Raw genomic sequence first — 13,750 nt, 5'->3', positions numbered from 1 at the left:
CTAAATAGTTAAAATTGATTACTATACTTCTATTAATATGGGGCATTTGGTTGATAGGTGTTATTACTGCTGTTATTGAACAAAGAGTTAAATAGTATTTTAATATCTATTCTTTGTAGTTTAATAGCATAGTTTTAAAAAGTTTTATTTGTCCTCGGATGGTAATTACTATGACCACAGAACTAGATGAGCCAAAGAGGCCTCAATCATGCCCTCTCTCCAGGGTGGTCTAGTGTTAAACAGCATTTTTTAAAGCATTGTTTTTTTAGAGCATCATAGACACTTCCCTAGGAAAAGAGAGTATCACCCTATTGGGTTACATGCTGCAATTCTTTTGGACCTCATTTGTTACCTATCAAATCTAATTCAAAATCTTCATGTTGCAGTTTAAGAAACCACTAAAAACATTTTAGGCAAAATAAATACTTTATTGTTTTAATATACATATTTTTTAGAAATCAGCCTTTGTGTGATATTTCAAACATTTATAAGCCTTTTAGAAATTCTTTCAAAGAACACTGTTAACAACTCAACCACTTTTGATTAAAATATCACACACAAAGAAACAAAATAGGAGTTGAAAAAAGTATAAATGCTAGAAGAATAATTCTAATAACATTTGGTGGTTACTTTACACATTTATTTAACACATATAAAACCAAATAGGAAACCATTTTCCTTTTTTTCATAAAAACAAAGTTTTCACTGGTTAAAACTGAACTAAAATCATTTTATGTATGAGGAGAACAAATCTAAATTACTTCCATTTTGAAAAAACACCAGCTTATTCATTTCTATTCATTCAAGTCATAGACCGCATTATTTGGATGATACTCTATTTAGTTTAAAAGACAGAAAAAGAAACATCTTCATCTAATAAAGAAGTCTGGACAATGAAGAAAGTAAAAGTACATAGTGTTTAACATAAGGCACATTTCCAAAAGAAAAATACTACATAAGCCATGATAAAATTACATTTGTCTTGGGTAAAGCAACAAGGCTTACAGTGTAAGAACATTAAGTAGTTATAGGTAACCTCATATAATTCTATCCTACTGCTATTAGTAACCTCTCAAGAATTAAGAGCAACTATATTTTTTACAACAGAACAGTTTTTCTTCTTGGAAGTGACATTAATTAACAGCAGTGGAGGGAAAAATCATTGGTTGCTTCAAGCTCTCAAAAAATGAATCAGTTATTATTGCACAGTAAATACCTCATAGAGGTCAGTGTTTTAAGAAGCTAGTCTGAAGAAATATGTTATCTATAAGTTGGATAAGTCTGGAAGTTTTCAAGTTTTATAATTAATTCTAATAGGGAATCAAATGAAAAATATTGACATACAAATAAATATTAGGCTTTTCAAACTGCTAGAGTTTTTGATAGTTTAGAAAAGAAATAGCAAAGTGCCTGATTCTATGTACGTTTTTTAAAAAATATACGGCTGAAGAAATACACATTGTACACTGTATACAGTAGCCCAGCTCAGCAGCAAGTATCTTCTAAAGCACAAGTAACACCTCCACCAGTGCATATCATTGATAATTCCAGTATTACACAGCTAATAGGATCCATGCCAACCTTAAAAAAGAAAGAGAAGTCAGTTTTAAACCTCTTTCAAATACTATTATTAAAAGCTTCTTTAAAGGGGGATGAGAATTTTATGCAAATATATATACCTAGAAACATGATTATCCTGTAATCTCTATACATCTTCCTGAGAGTTAATTCTTTTATCCGTGGCTTTAAAAAGATAATTCCTATTAATTGCTTTGTGACATAATTTATTAAAATATTTTCCAATTTCCTACATCTGAAATTGTATATTATACTTTTCAAATTACATTTGTTTCTCATGTTTTATTCAATGAATATTTTTAGTTCTATTCTATTCAACTGTATAATTTCCTTTTGCATTCACCAAAAAGTATTATTAATATATATTATATAAAATGAAATTAGGGCTAAAGCAGGAGGATCGCTTGAGACTAGGAGTTTAAGACTACCATGGGCAACATAGCAAGACCCCATCTCTACAAAAAAATTTTTTAATGTAATTAGAGCTATGAGATAAAGTGAAAGTAATTCGTTTTACTAAGACAGACACATACAACAGTTTTTTAAAATAAATTATGATTAGAAATGAATCTACAGGATATTTTTCTTTAAAAGATAAAAATAATTAGGAAAGATACTTAGAAGTTGTGATTAATTCACAAAATCTTGTTCTTTAAAAATATATATCTGAAATACCATTATAATCAAAGTAAGATTCAGGTTTGAAGGTCCAATTCCAGGATTTATTACTATAATGAAATTTCAGTAAAATGACCCAATAGAAGTAATTCCTTGGAGATTCGTATTATGGGATTTGACTTATGCTTCAAATAGGCTTGTGTGAAATTTTCACACTGTAAAATAACATATTACATACATACATACATTCTAAAACTCAAAATTTAACTAGAGGACCAACTGTGTACCAACCTGTGTACTAACAAAACAAAGAATAAAATGCCAATTACTATTTACATTTAGCTCAACAAAGAAATTCAGAAAAATTTACCTATAATTTCCGTTTAATGATTATCTTGCTTAGAATTAGATGCTTTACTTGAAGATACTGCTGCCAAAAGTCCACTTACAATTTCCCGTCTGATTTCCCCAACGATAGACTCTTTAATCTACATTGGAAAAACAGTAAAACAAAAATTTACCAATACGAATGTAATCTATTTTTTCCTGTTTTGGGAAAAAAAAACCAAACAGAGATTCAATTTCTTAATTTCACCTTCATGTGAATCTCCCTGCAATAGAGAGGGAGTGGGGAATCGAGTCCATCTATCATACAACCCAGATCAGACTCCGAGGACTGGTCTAGAATCATTCAGCTAAGTAGATTACAAATATCACAATTCATAAAGTGAGGACATTAGAAAATGTTATTTCATAATTTAAAAACTTCTAGTAAATACTTCACCTCATGTCAAAAAAATAATCTGGAAGGACTTCTTAAATGTTTTTAGTATTATCTAACTTTGTAAGGTAATCAGCAGAGACATAAGTGCTCTCATTGCTGAGAAAATCCTTTAGAGGCAAAATAATATACAAGTATACTGCCTGTTTATGCCAACTGACAGCGAGGTATCTAAAGGCATATTGTTCTAACCTAACACACACATTTTAAATGGGAAGAAGAAATTATCATTTAGTACAATTTATTTTAAAACATAAAAAACATCCTCAAAACAATCATAAACTCTAAAAAAATAACTTTTTCTTTAGTTTCATGGTATCATTGCCACCCGTCTAAGCTTTTGTTTCCCATATACATATAGGGTATGAGGATATACATTTCATTTTATTGTTGGAAAAGGCAACTAGACCTGAGGCAATGACAATTCCATCAGGACTTTCTTCTCCAGATGTCCAAACACTTACATTTGCCTATCTCCACCTTTTCTCTCTAATGATACAGCATCACTTTTAAATAGCCCTTTGTGAAAGCTATAAATGTGTATTTCCTGAAATAAAGTGATAATGTGTTCCCAAATAAGCACTCGAGATACTCTCGACAAGCTTTTAAAAATTCTACATTTCCAGTTTCCTGTCAGCCAAATTGATTTATTTCCTAAAATGTTCCTAAGTACATCTCAAACACATCTTAACTGTTATCTTTCCAAAAATAGCCCTGTATTAGTCTATCATGCAAAACTGGTACACAATAGATTTATACGTAGCTATTTAAAGAAACAAAACACTCCTTAGCTACCAACCATCTGTACTGGAATATATTTAAATACTGTAAGCTTTTCACTTTACCTTTTATCAATATTTCTAAACTTTAAACATCATCAAAAGATTCTGAAGCACATAGCACTTCAGATTTACTTTTCAAACAAGTATGTGTTGGATACACATATTATAAAAACCAGAATCTCTTAGTCACAGAATATAAATAGAAATACAATACACTGAATTACAACCGCTGCAAATCTATATTCACAAAACAATGAACATAGTCTTTCCAGTCCTGCTATCAATGCAATACGGCCATTTTATTGTATCTCATTGTTCTTCACCACTCAAAAAACAAACTAGCCAAACTATATTCCTGACAAACCAGAAATGTGTGTCAAACTTTTTTGGGAGTACCGGCATGATTGGAGTAAAATATAAAAGAATCTCTACCATCAAGCATGATATAATCTCAATGGACACAAAATGAACACTGTTTCATAAAATATCTTATTTTTGAGATAGAGTCTTGCTGTGTCACCCAGACCGGAGTGTAGCGGTGCAATCTCGGCTTACTGCAACCTCTGCCTCCCAGGTTCAAGTAATTCTCCTGCCTCAGCCTCCCAAGTAGCTGGGATTACCACCACACCTGGCTAATTTTTGTATTTTTAGTAAAGATGGGGTTTCGTCATGTTGGCCAGGCTGGTCTTGAACTCATGACCTCAGGTGATCCGCTCGCCTTGGCCTCCCAAAGTGCTGGGATTACAGGCGTGAGCCACCACACCTGTTCGGTTTCATAAAATACTAAAGGAAAAATAATTTATTAATTCATTAATGACATAATAACAGAAAAAAATCTAGTAAATGAGAGACTAGTGTGGGCTAGAATTCTCACAGAATGGCAGCTTTTACGTGGTATGCCACAACAAAGAAAGAACAATTTCAGATGACAGTGGAGATAGAAAACTCTGTAGCAAGATGGTCTCAAATGAGAGGAGATTATAATGGAGTCTGACTGCCAAGACAGTTCCCTCTAGAGAGCAGAAGGGAATCAGAATAGGAAGGGTGAGGTCAGATGGAAGGTGTACTGTGAGCTCCTTCAGCCAGCAGGTCAGGTCTCATTTATCAGTGTATCTCAGCATACAGTAAGAACTCAGTTAAGTGTCTGAATGAATGAATCAAGGAGAGAGTGAGAAAGCTCAAGGGCAAGAGACAGTATTAGATACAGAAAGGAAGACAAAGCAGAAAAACAAGGAAACTATAAATAAAATGGCCCTGAAAATGATACAATGTCTTTAATAATTTATTGAAGGAATAAATGTATGGACAAATAATTTAGTTCTAAAGTCTCTCATGCTATGGAGAGGTTAGAAGGATTAGAATTGAGGAAAATCCCCTGGGATGGATCGTAAAATTACCTTTATGAGCACAATTTCCAAAAAAATGCAGGCTAAATACAGACTACCTGAGATTGAGAAAGGCATGCTTATTGACAATACAAAAAGATTGACTTCGAGTCTTAAGTAAGGGGGAACGCATTCACTTATTATGCATCTATTGAGTGCCTACTAGGTGGCAGCTATTACAACAAGTGATCACTAAAAGAAATTTCCATAAGAACACATGAGCAAGCTGTGTATTTATCAAAATACATGGGTAAAACATGTCAGATGTGCTCTAATAAAGATCCCAAAAGGCATGAACCAAGGCTATGAACTGTAATTAACAAAGAACTCTCTAAACACAAAGCAATCTATGTTTACTCTTTGACATTTAATTTTGCTGAATTGGCTTCTGTGGGCATGTATTCATTCATCCTATTAAGTAATCTTTTAATTTACACACATTTATGCATTTTTAAAGTAACTGCAAACAGTTTCAGACCACTGATCACATACATCACAGATGACGTGGGCAAATTTTAAGACAGTGTGTACTTTTTTCCTACTATAATGCACATGCAGAAAAGAGGTATCTTTAACATGACAAAAGTTTAGCTATGTAATGAGTGTATTAAATATTTGTCTGCAAAGACTTTCAATGCTGTCCTTCAAAAAAAGAATTCTACTGTATTAACACATTATAAATGATGAAAATGCTCTTTTTAAAAACTCACTTAATGGTACAATGAAAGAAACAAAGGCCTGACAGATACCATTGTTTTCATGCATCCATGAATGCAGTAAGAAAACTTTCCTGGAAGTGCCTGCCAAACATGCTTAATCCTCACCTGCAAAACTGTTCAACCCAAGATTAAATCTTGCCTTCCTGAATGGTGGCTTTGTTAATGGGATTAGGGGCTCAGATCTGCTAGGAAGACAGAATCTAATTTAATTTTCTTGGTAGCTGTACACCAAGATTCAAAAAAAATTGGAATTTAGCAGAATATGTTTTTAGGTAAAAAGTTTACCAATTTGAATGAATGGAATAAAAACCAACCTAAATTTTAAATACTTTATAAACAGAAAACTATTGTAACTAAGAGAATATTAACATAAATTACTTTTTAAATTATAACTGGCATTAAACTAATTTATCTATTAAATGTGCTTTTAAAGTACTTCAAAATAATTTGTTTTCTTAAGTACAACAATACTCCTCTTACGCCTTGTTTGATCTATACATATTTTGCTGGGTAGGTCCTTTGTAGGGAGTAAAAGAATAAATGTTAAACCCAACTTCCTCAAGACAATGCCAAATTCAGAACTAAGTAGTTTCTAATTAATGGTTTAAATAAATTCTGAAAAATTCTTTGAACATTTGCCTTGCATGTCAGTTTAAGTGTCTGCAAATTATAAAGTCTTCCATATTTAATGAGAGGTTCTTTTAAATGATTAATTCTCTAGGACCAAGGCAGCCTAATGGGAATAACTAAATTTTCTCTATGCTATGTCTTATAAGCCAAAGAATCAATGTTCTAGTCTGAAATGAATACTTTATTCTTAGGAAATCACCTACAGGACGTATCACACCATTAAAATTCTAAAAATGAGGATTCAAGTGTGCATTGAATGGAGTATTTATACTAAAAGAGCAATATAAAGTTTTCAAAGAAAACTTTCATACCAAAGCAAGCTAAGGGGAACAAAGATATCACATTTCTAGAAAAAAAAAAGTTACCTTAAAACCCGCTTCCTCAGTTAGCAAATGTAGTGTGGAGAAGAATAATTACATAATTTCACTCGAAAACTGATCTTTGATATAAAACATGTAAACAGGAATGGATTATTAATCGTAGACACACCGGACTGAGTAGGGTGAATGCTGAGTTTGCTAAACATTAGGCAGCCACAACCAACTTACAAAAATAATTACATTTGTAGGAAAAATAAATTTATAGAATTAAGACCTTTTAAACATTTAGTTGGTAGAGCCATATCATGAAAATAAATTACAGACATGAAGTCTTCTGCCAAAATGCTTGTTTTGAAATGTGATTTGTTTCAACATAAATGAAATATTAGAAAACTGCATATATGGCAAATTTCACATTTGCTTATGTACAATTTAATCCACAGAATACTACAGGTAAACAGAGATAATTGCATTTAGCTGTTTAAACGATATATTCTATTCCTTCCTATTACCCGATCTCAGTGCAAAAAACATTTATTTTACTAATTTTCTCAACCTTTGAACTTTGACTACTAATCATATGTAATATTCTTTTGCAGTTCTTTTGGACATCTGTAACTATGGTAATTCTTCAAGTTCTTAAGCTGCTATCACTTAGGGCAAACCCTCTTCTCTTAATATATTTTGATTTTTGAACAAAAAACACCAAATCAAATCAATCTATTTATACTTATTAAAATCACAAAATCATTTTCTCCTATCAATTGAAATTATAAAATACAGTATCTCTTTTTTTTTTTTTAAGCATGGAGTCTCGCTCTGTTGCCCAGGCTGGAGTGCAATGGCGTGATCTTGGCTCACTGCAACCTCCACCTCCCGGGTTCAAGAGATTCTCCTGCCCTAGCCTCCCAAGTAGCTGGGACTACAGGCACATGCCACCATGACCGGCTATAAAATGCAGCTTTTAATCTTCGAAGAGATCTAAACTGTAATTCCTCATTTTGTAGATGTGGAAACAAGAGGTCCAAAGAGTATGTTGTATGTTTGAGTCCTTCACACATCTTTTTCACCAAAGTGAACACGGAGAACTGTCATTATTTCACATTAGAGTACGAAATTTGCAGAAATGCCATTACAAATATATCTTAATTGGCACAAACTTGATCAATAGGAAAGCTAATTTAACAGCTCTGTGAAAATTATTGAATACACTGAATCAAAAGAACATCCTGTAAATAATTAATATTCAAACAAAATCTCCTCTAACACATACCTCCAAATAAATGAATTAAACACAGATTTTACCCACCTCCCGTATGACTTGCTGCAACTCATCTTGCTCCACATTTTTATGCATTTCCTCAGCAGCTGGCATTAATGGGAGTTTTCCATGCCTTTCTTCCACTTCAGATTTAGGTCCTACAACTTCTGGGGCTTCTTCAGCTGCATCAACTTCCTCAGAACTTTCCAAATCTGGAGGTGTCTGCACAGAGCCTGTTCTAGAAGGAGCTGTTGGTGTTAGAGCCACCGATGCTCGGAATACTTTCTTCCTTGCCACTAATGGGGTTTTGGGTTTGCCCACTGAGGCAGCAGAAGGTACTCCAGTTCTTCTATTAGCATGAGAGGGACCAGAACATACAGAAGATGATTCTGATGTTGCTTGGGAAAAAACAGATTCTGAGCTTTCTCCAGGAGGAATTTCAAATCCCATTTCTCCAAGTCCCAGGCCCAATTCAGACTTCAGGTATGACTGCTCCTGCATCAGTTCAGTGACCTGGAGATCATAAAAAAATGTTATTCTTCTCTCTTGGAATTAAGATTGGTAGCTTAAAAGGTTAAAGTCCTGGTTGTTGTTACTGCCTAAAATCATGTAATTTGTAAAGACATAAATCTATTCCATTAATTTAGTAACTAATCAATTTTATTTGTAAAAATGGTAAGTAAAATGTAAATTCCTATTGAGATGAAGCAACAAAACAGGTAAACAGAATACATAGTGGCATGAAATTTTACTTGTTACCACCAAGGTGTCCAAATCACTTGTAAGGAAGAGTAACTAGTGAAAAATAGTTACTCATAGTGCTTTTGCCCCCAAATGAACCAATCTGTCTAACACAATAAAGTCAGATTTCTGTTAAAAACGTGGTCATGTTACAGCTCTAACTACCTAAAGAACCCAGGATGATACTGTGAAAGCACATTTCTCCTGAAGTGTAAATTAAAAATCAATTTTTTTTTTTTGAGATGAAGTCTCACTGTCACCCAGGTTGGAGTGCAATGGCTTGATCTCAGCTCACTGCAACCTCCACCTCCTAGGTTCAAGCGAGTCTCCTGCCTCAGCCTCCCAAGTAGCTGGGATTACAGATGCCTGCCACCATGCCCAGCTAATTTTTGCATTTTTAGTAGAGATGACCATGTTGGTCAGGCTGGTCTTAAACTCCTGAACTCAGTTGATCCACCTGCCTCAGCCTCCCAAAGTGCTGGGATTACAGGCATGAGCCACCATACCTGGCCTATTATTTTTTAACGGCAGGGTCTTGCTGTGTCACTCAGGCTGGAGTGCACTGGCACAATCATAGCTCACTGTAGCCTTGAGCTCCTGGCCTCAAGCGATCCTCCCACCTCAGCCTCCTGAGTACCTGGGACTACAGGCACATATCACCATGCCTGGCTAATTTTTACATTTTCTGTAGAGAAAGGGTCTTATTTTGTTGACTAGGCTGGTCTCAAACTCCTGGCTTGAAGCAATCCTCCCAACTCAGCCACTTAAATAAAGTGCTGGGATTACAGGCATGAGCCACTGTACATGCTTTACATGGTGCATTACCTCCTTTAGTCTGAAAGATAAATCACTATTGCAATTAAGGTGGCTTTCTAGTGGCTTCAGACAGCAATGGACTTTCAAAGGTGAAAGTCACTTCCAATCAACTATAATTTATCAAATTATGTATTTAAAACAAACATGTATTTCATCTAAACTAGGGAAACTATGTGTCTGTGAAATGTTATATCATTCCCTTCCCCAGTGATTTAAGAGGAAAGAAGCTTACTGGTTCCATTACATTCAATGGAGAAGGGCATGACAAGTTATCAGCGCTTCTACTGCCACACATTCCCTGAAAAGGTAAGAACAATATATATATGTGTGTATGTGTATATATATATACATGCATATATAATTATAATGTACATATATATAATTTCAAATTGCAAGAATTTCAAAATAAAATTAATTGGCTAATTAGTGCCTGGAAGCATCCCTTTATGTCACAAAGGTTACCCTCAAGTGTCACAGATCCCATAAAATGCATTATTGTGAGTTAAAACTGATGCAATATACAAAGACGATGTTCTAGTTCTCCCCTGTAACCAACACACACTTCTCAGAATGATAAATCAAAATCATGTTGAAAAGTACATTCATTAGCAATATAGAACATTCTTAGTCTATACTATACATATATGTGAGCTTATACACAAATGTTTATTCTACTTCATTTGTAGTATATACACACATAAGTATATGTGTGTATATTCAGGCCATTTCTTTTTAACAAAATCAAATACATTGTTAAGGTAAAGAATAATAATTCACTACTTCAACATTTCAAAGCAACATATTCTACAACTTCAAAGATATTTGCAAAAATAAGAATACAACTGTTGAAGTTCAAATGTCATGGAAAGAAACATTAGAAGTATGAAAAGTGGTACAAAAAGATACTTCTTTTTATTCTCTTGGATATACATCTATATATTTAGGAAAAAAATATATATATATAAAATAAAATATACAGGTACCATTTGATTCCTTTAAAAACAAATGGAAAAGAATCCAAAATAAAGAAAAAGTTTAAAGGGAACGCTTTTTATTTAAAGGCAAGAGAGAAAAAAAAACTGAGCAAAATACATATCTGTGTTCTCCACAGTTACATGCAGCAATTAAAATTTACATTAGTCATATGTTAATTGACTATCATTTTTCCTTTAAAAACGCTCAACTTTCGTATTAACCCTTATTCTTTCCTATTATTAAAATTTATCATTAAAATATTTCAACATATTTCTAAATATACTATTTATGACAATTATTACAAACTGTACATTCAACTGGTTTGTGGGAAAGCTCCTTAAACAGTATGCATGCTTTTAATACCATTAAAATAAATGACTTGAAATGAAGGCACAAGTCCTAAATTATTAGAACATTATAAATAAATCTTTGGTGAAAACTTCGACCACCCTCCAGGTAGCATACCATGAGTGCAGAGGAGCGGAAGGGTGAAGGCATGCGCACAGCACGAAGCTGCTCCTCCAGGCCCAGGAGGCGCTCCTCTAGCTGCAGTTCCAGGTCCTGAAGTTCCATTCGGACTGAATTTCTCAAACTCTGGAGCTGATCAACTTCAAACCTATTGGTATGGTGAAGGGCACAAAGTTTGAAAAATGCAGTTTGGAGATTCCTAATCACAAATCTTTCAACAACTACTATATGCTAACAGAAGGTACAGAAATCTCAGGTTCTATAATAATTAGTACAATATCAACTACAATAGGTATATCCACAAGGATATTGGTCTTTCTTCCCCCATCCTCTCACAAATATCTCAAACACTGGAAAACTGGTTACAACCACCCTTAGGATACTGAAGGCACACAAGTTTACTTAGTAAAACACTATCTATGACTAATTTTATCTACACTGGTTCACAAAACGGATATAAGGTACACAGCAGTAAAATCAAAACCTAATTTTTAAAAATATAAGTTGAAAAGACTTTGAATGAAAAGCTTTTTCAGGAGTGCTAAGACAAAATGAACTTTTACCTTTCCTCCTCAGTCATATGATGATAAACCATGGTTTGCTGACGCAGCATTGCCAATTCTAAATCCATCATTTGTGTTCTAAACAAATTCAGGCTCCGCCTCATTACCTGGAGCTCCTGAAAAGTATTCTAGAATGCAATAAAACAAAATTACTTCTAAATTCTACAAATTATTTTGAAACACAAAGATGTAAGTAAGAACTTACTTCATAAAGAGGTAGAACAGACGATTTCTGAGTACTATATGGAGCAGCAGCAAGATCAGGTCCTCTCATCATAGGGTACTTCAAAAAAGTAAAAGTAGGATTAAAATCAATGTTAAAGTGAATACTTCCAAATCACTTAAAGGGTTAAAAGGCAGAATGTGGGGCCTACATATTTTTCTTGTTAAGACAAAAGGATCTAAAAAACCTTCATATTGTAAGCAGGAAAGAAGAAATCAGTTCCCAATGACATCTATTACTGCTAGCTGTTCCGGGTATAAGTCAATCTATGTGGGAGGAGGAGGCGAAGGAACATACATAGTTCACATCTATTTCTTTCAGGACTTCCCTCTTGCCTTGCAAAAGTGAAAAAAAGAAACAAAATCAAAATGCAAAAATGTAAAAGTCATTGCAAATATCATCATAAGAGTATAGCGATTATTATACTCTCTGGAGAGAGTAGCAAGCAATCGTCGTCGTCTTTCTTAGACATCTGAGCATTTCCTATATGCCACTATTGTAGGCAGTGAGATAAAAACATAAAAGGTATTCCCAGCCTTCAGGTGTTCTCACAGTGTAAGGTAAAATAAAGGAAATGTTGTAAAAATTATAATACTGTGGAAGGAGTGCTATGATGGACACACAAAAATTCATATTACATGAACTTTCCCAAAAGTGGTGACACTACTTGAACTGAGCCTTAACAGTAAGTAGGGCTTGATTATGCAAAGAAAGGCAAAGGCTGGGTGATCTAGGTTAAAAAAGAAAAGTGGCTTGCAGTCCCAGCACTTTGGGAGGCCACGGCAGGAAGATTACTTAAGCCCAGGAGTTCAAGGCTGCAGGGAGCCGTGATCACACCACTGTCTCCAGAACTCCATGTGGGCGACAAACAGAAACTTCATCTTTTTATTAAAAAACAAAACAAACAGCATGTGCAGATATCTAAGAACACACAACTGTTTAGAGCCCTGTGCACAGTCCTCCAGGATGGCTGAAACACACAGCTAAGGAATGAGGCTGGAGAGATAGTCAGAGACCACATCATAGAAAGCATCTGTCCACTAGTGTGGGGTAGGGTTGGCATGGGGAGATTTATTAGCTGAGTTATTGCTGGGACATCCAGGAGAGAGAGACTACAGCTGGAGCAGAAGAACAAGGTGGCCTAGAAAGAAAGATGCACCACGGTACTGGTGGACAGGACCCTGGAAATCCCCAGCTTGACATAATTACAACTGCAAAGTTAAACATCTCCGTCACAGACAGAACTATATTTTGTAAGGAAGAACAAGAAACACCCACATTCTGAAATTGTCCCCATTCAGAAAACAGGGGACAATTGTCATGAGGATAAAACTTAGTTAGGAGAAGGTATATCTTATTATAACTTGAGAAGTTATACCTTTGATTTTTACTTTCCAAGTGGCTCCCTGTCTACTATGTCACGAAAAGAGGTTTATTAGATTCATTGTAGGCCTCCTGACTCCTTGTTGAATGCTCTCATGACTATATTACATTGTCATTTTCTTCAATTCTTCAATTGTCCAAATATGATTTGTTCAGAGAGAATGTTCACGAAAACGTAAAAGGTAAAACTGAAGACAACTTACTTATTTTCAAAGCTTTTTTGGGAAAATTATTTCCAGTCCACTAACAAATCTGAGAATGACTTTAAAAGTAACAAGACAGCCGGGCGCAGTGGCTCACGCCTGTAATCCCAGCACTTTGGAAGGCCAAGATGGGCGGATCATGAGGTCAGGAGATCGAGACCACCCTGGCTAACACAGTGAAACCCCGTCTCTACTAAAAATACAAAAATTAGCCGGGCGAGGTGGCGGGCACCTGTAGTCCCAGCTACACAGGAGGCTGAGGCAGGAGAATGGCATGAACCCGGGAGGCGGAGCTTGCAGTGAG

General features: G+C 34.7%; 1 protein-coding gene across 4 annotated transcripts in view; it reads right to left on the bottom strand.

Moving 5' to 3' along the window:
- Positions 1 to 407: 407 nt before the first annotated feature.
- ITPRID2 (ITPR interacting domain containing 2) overlaps positions 408 to 13,750 on the bottom strand; it is a 38,841-nt gene continuing 25,498 nt past the window's right edge. Inside the window, exons 12-18 of one of the 4 annotated variants that reach the window (XM_007965538.3) lie at positions 11,843 to 11,920; positions 11,638 to 11,765; positions 11,072 to 11,222; positions 9,864 to 9,929; positions 8,123 to 8,587; positions 2,567 to 2,684; positions 408 to 1,581 (exon numbers count right to left, since the gene is read on the bottom strand). In XM_007965538.3, the coding sequence (XP_007963729.3) occupies positions 2,580 to 2,684; positions 8,123 to 8,587; positions 9,864 to 9,929; positions 11,072 to 11,222; positions 11,638 to 11,765; positions 11,843 to 11,920 (993 nt within the window). In that variant the 3' untranslated portion in view covers positions 408 to 1,581; positions 2,567 to 2,579. The remainder of the gene's footprint in view (positions 1,582 to 2,566; positions 2,685 to 8,122; positions 8,588 to 9,863; positions 9,930 to 11,071; positions 11,223 to 11,637; positions 11,766 to 11,842; positions 11,921 to 13,750) is intronic. The other 3 variants (XM_007965539.3, XM_007965541.3, XM_007965540.3) reach the window with 3 other exon arrangements.

This window comes from Chlorocebus sabaeus, chromosome 10 (genome assembly GCF_047675955.1).
Source record: "Chlorocebus sabaeus isolate Y175 chromosome 10, mChlSab1.0.hap1, whole genome shotgun sequence".
NCBI lineage: Eukaryota > Metazoa > Chordata > Mammalia > Primates > Cercopithecidae > Chlorocebus > Chlorocebus sabaeus.
The sequence above is the reverse complement of the archived record's forward strand: the minus strand, read 5'-3'. Positions and strand labels throughout refer to the sequence as shown.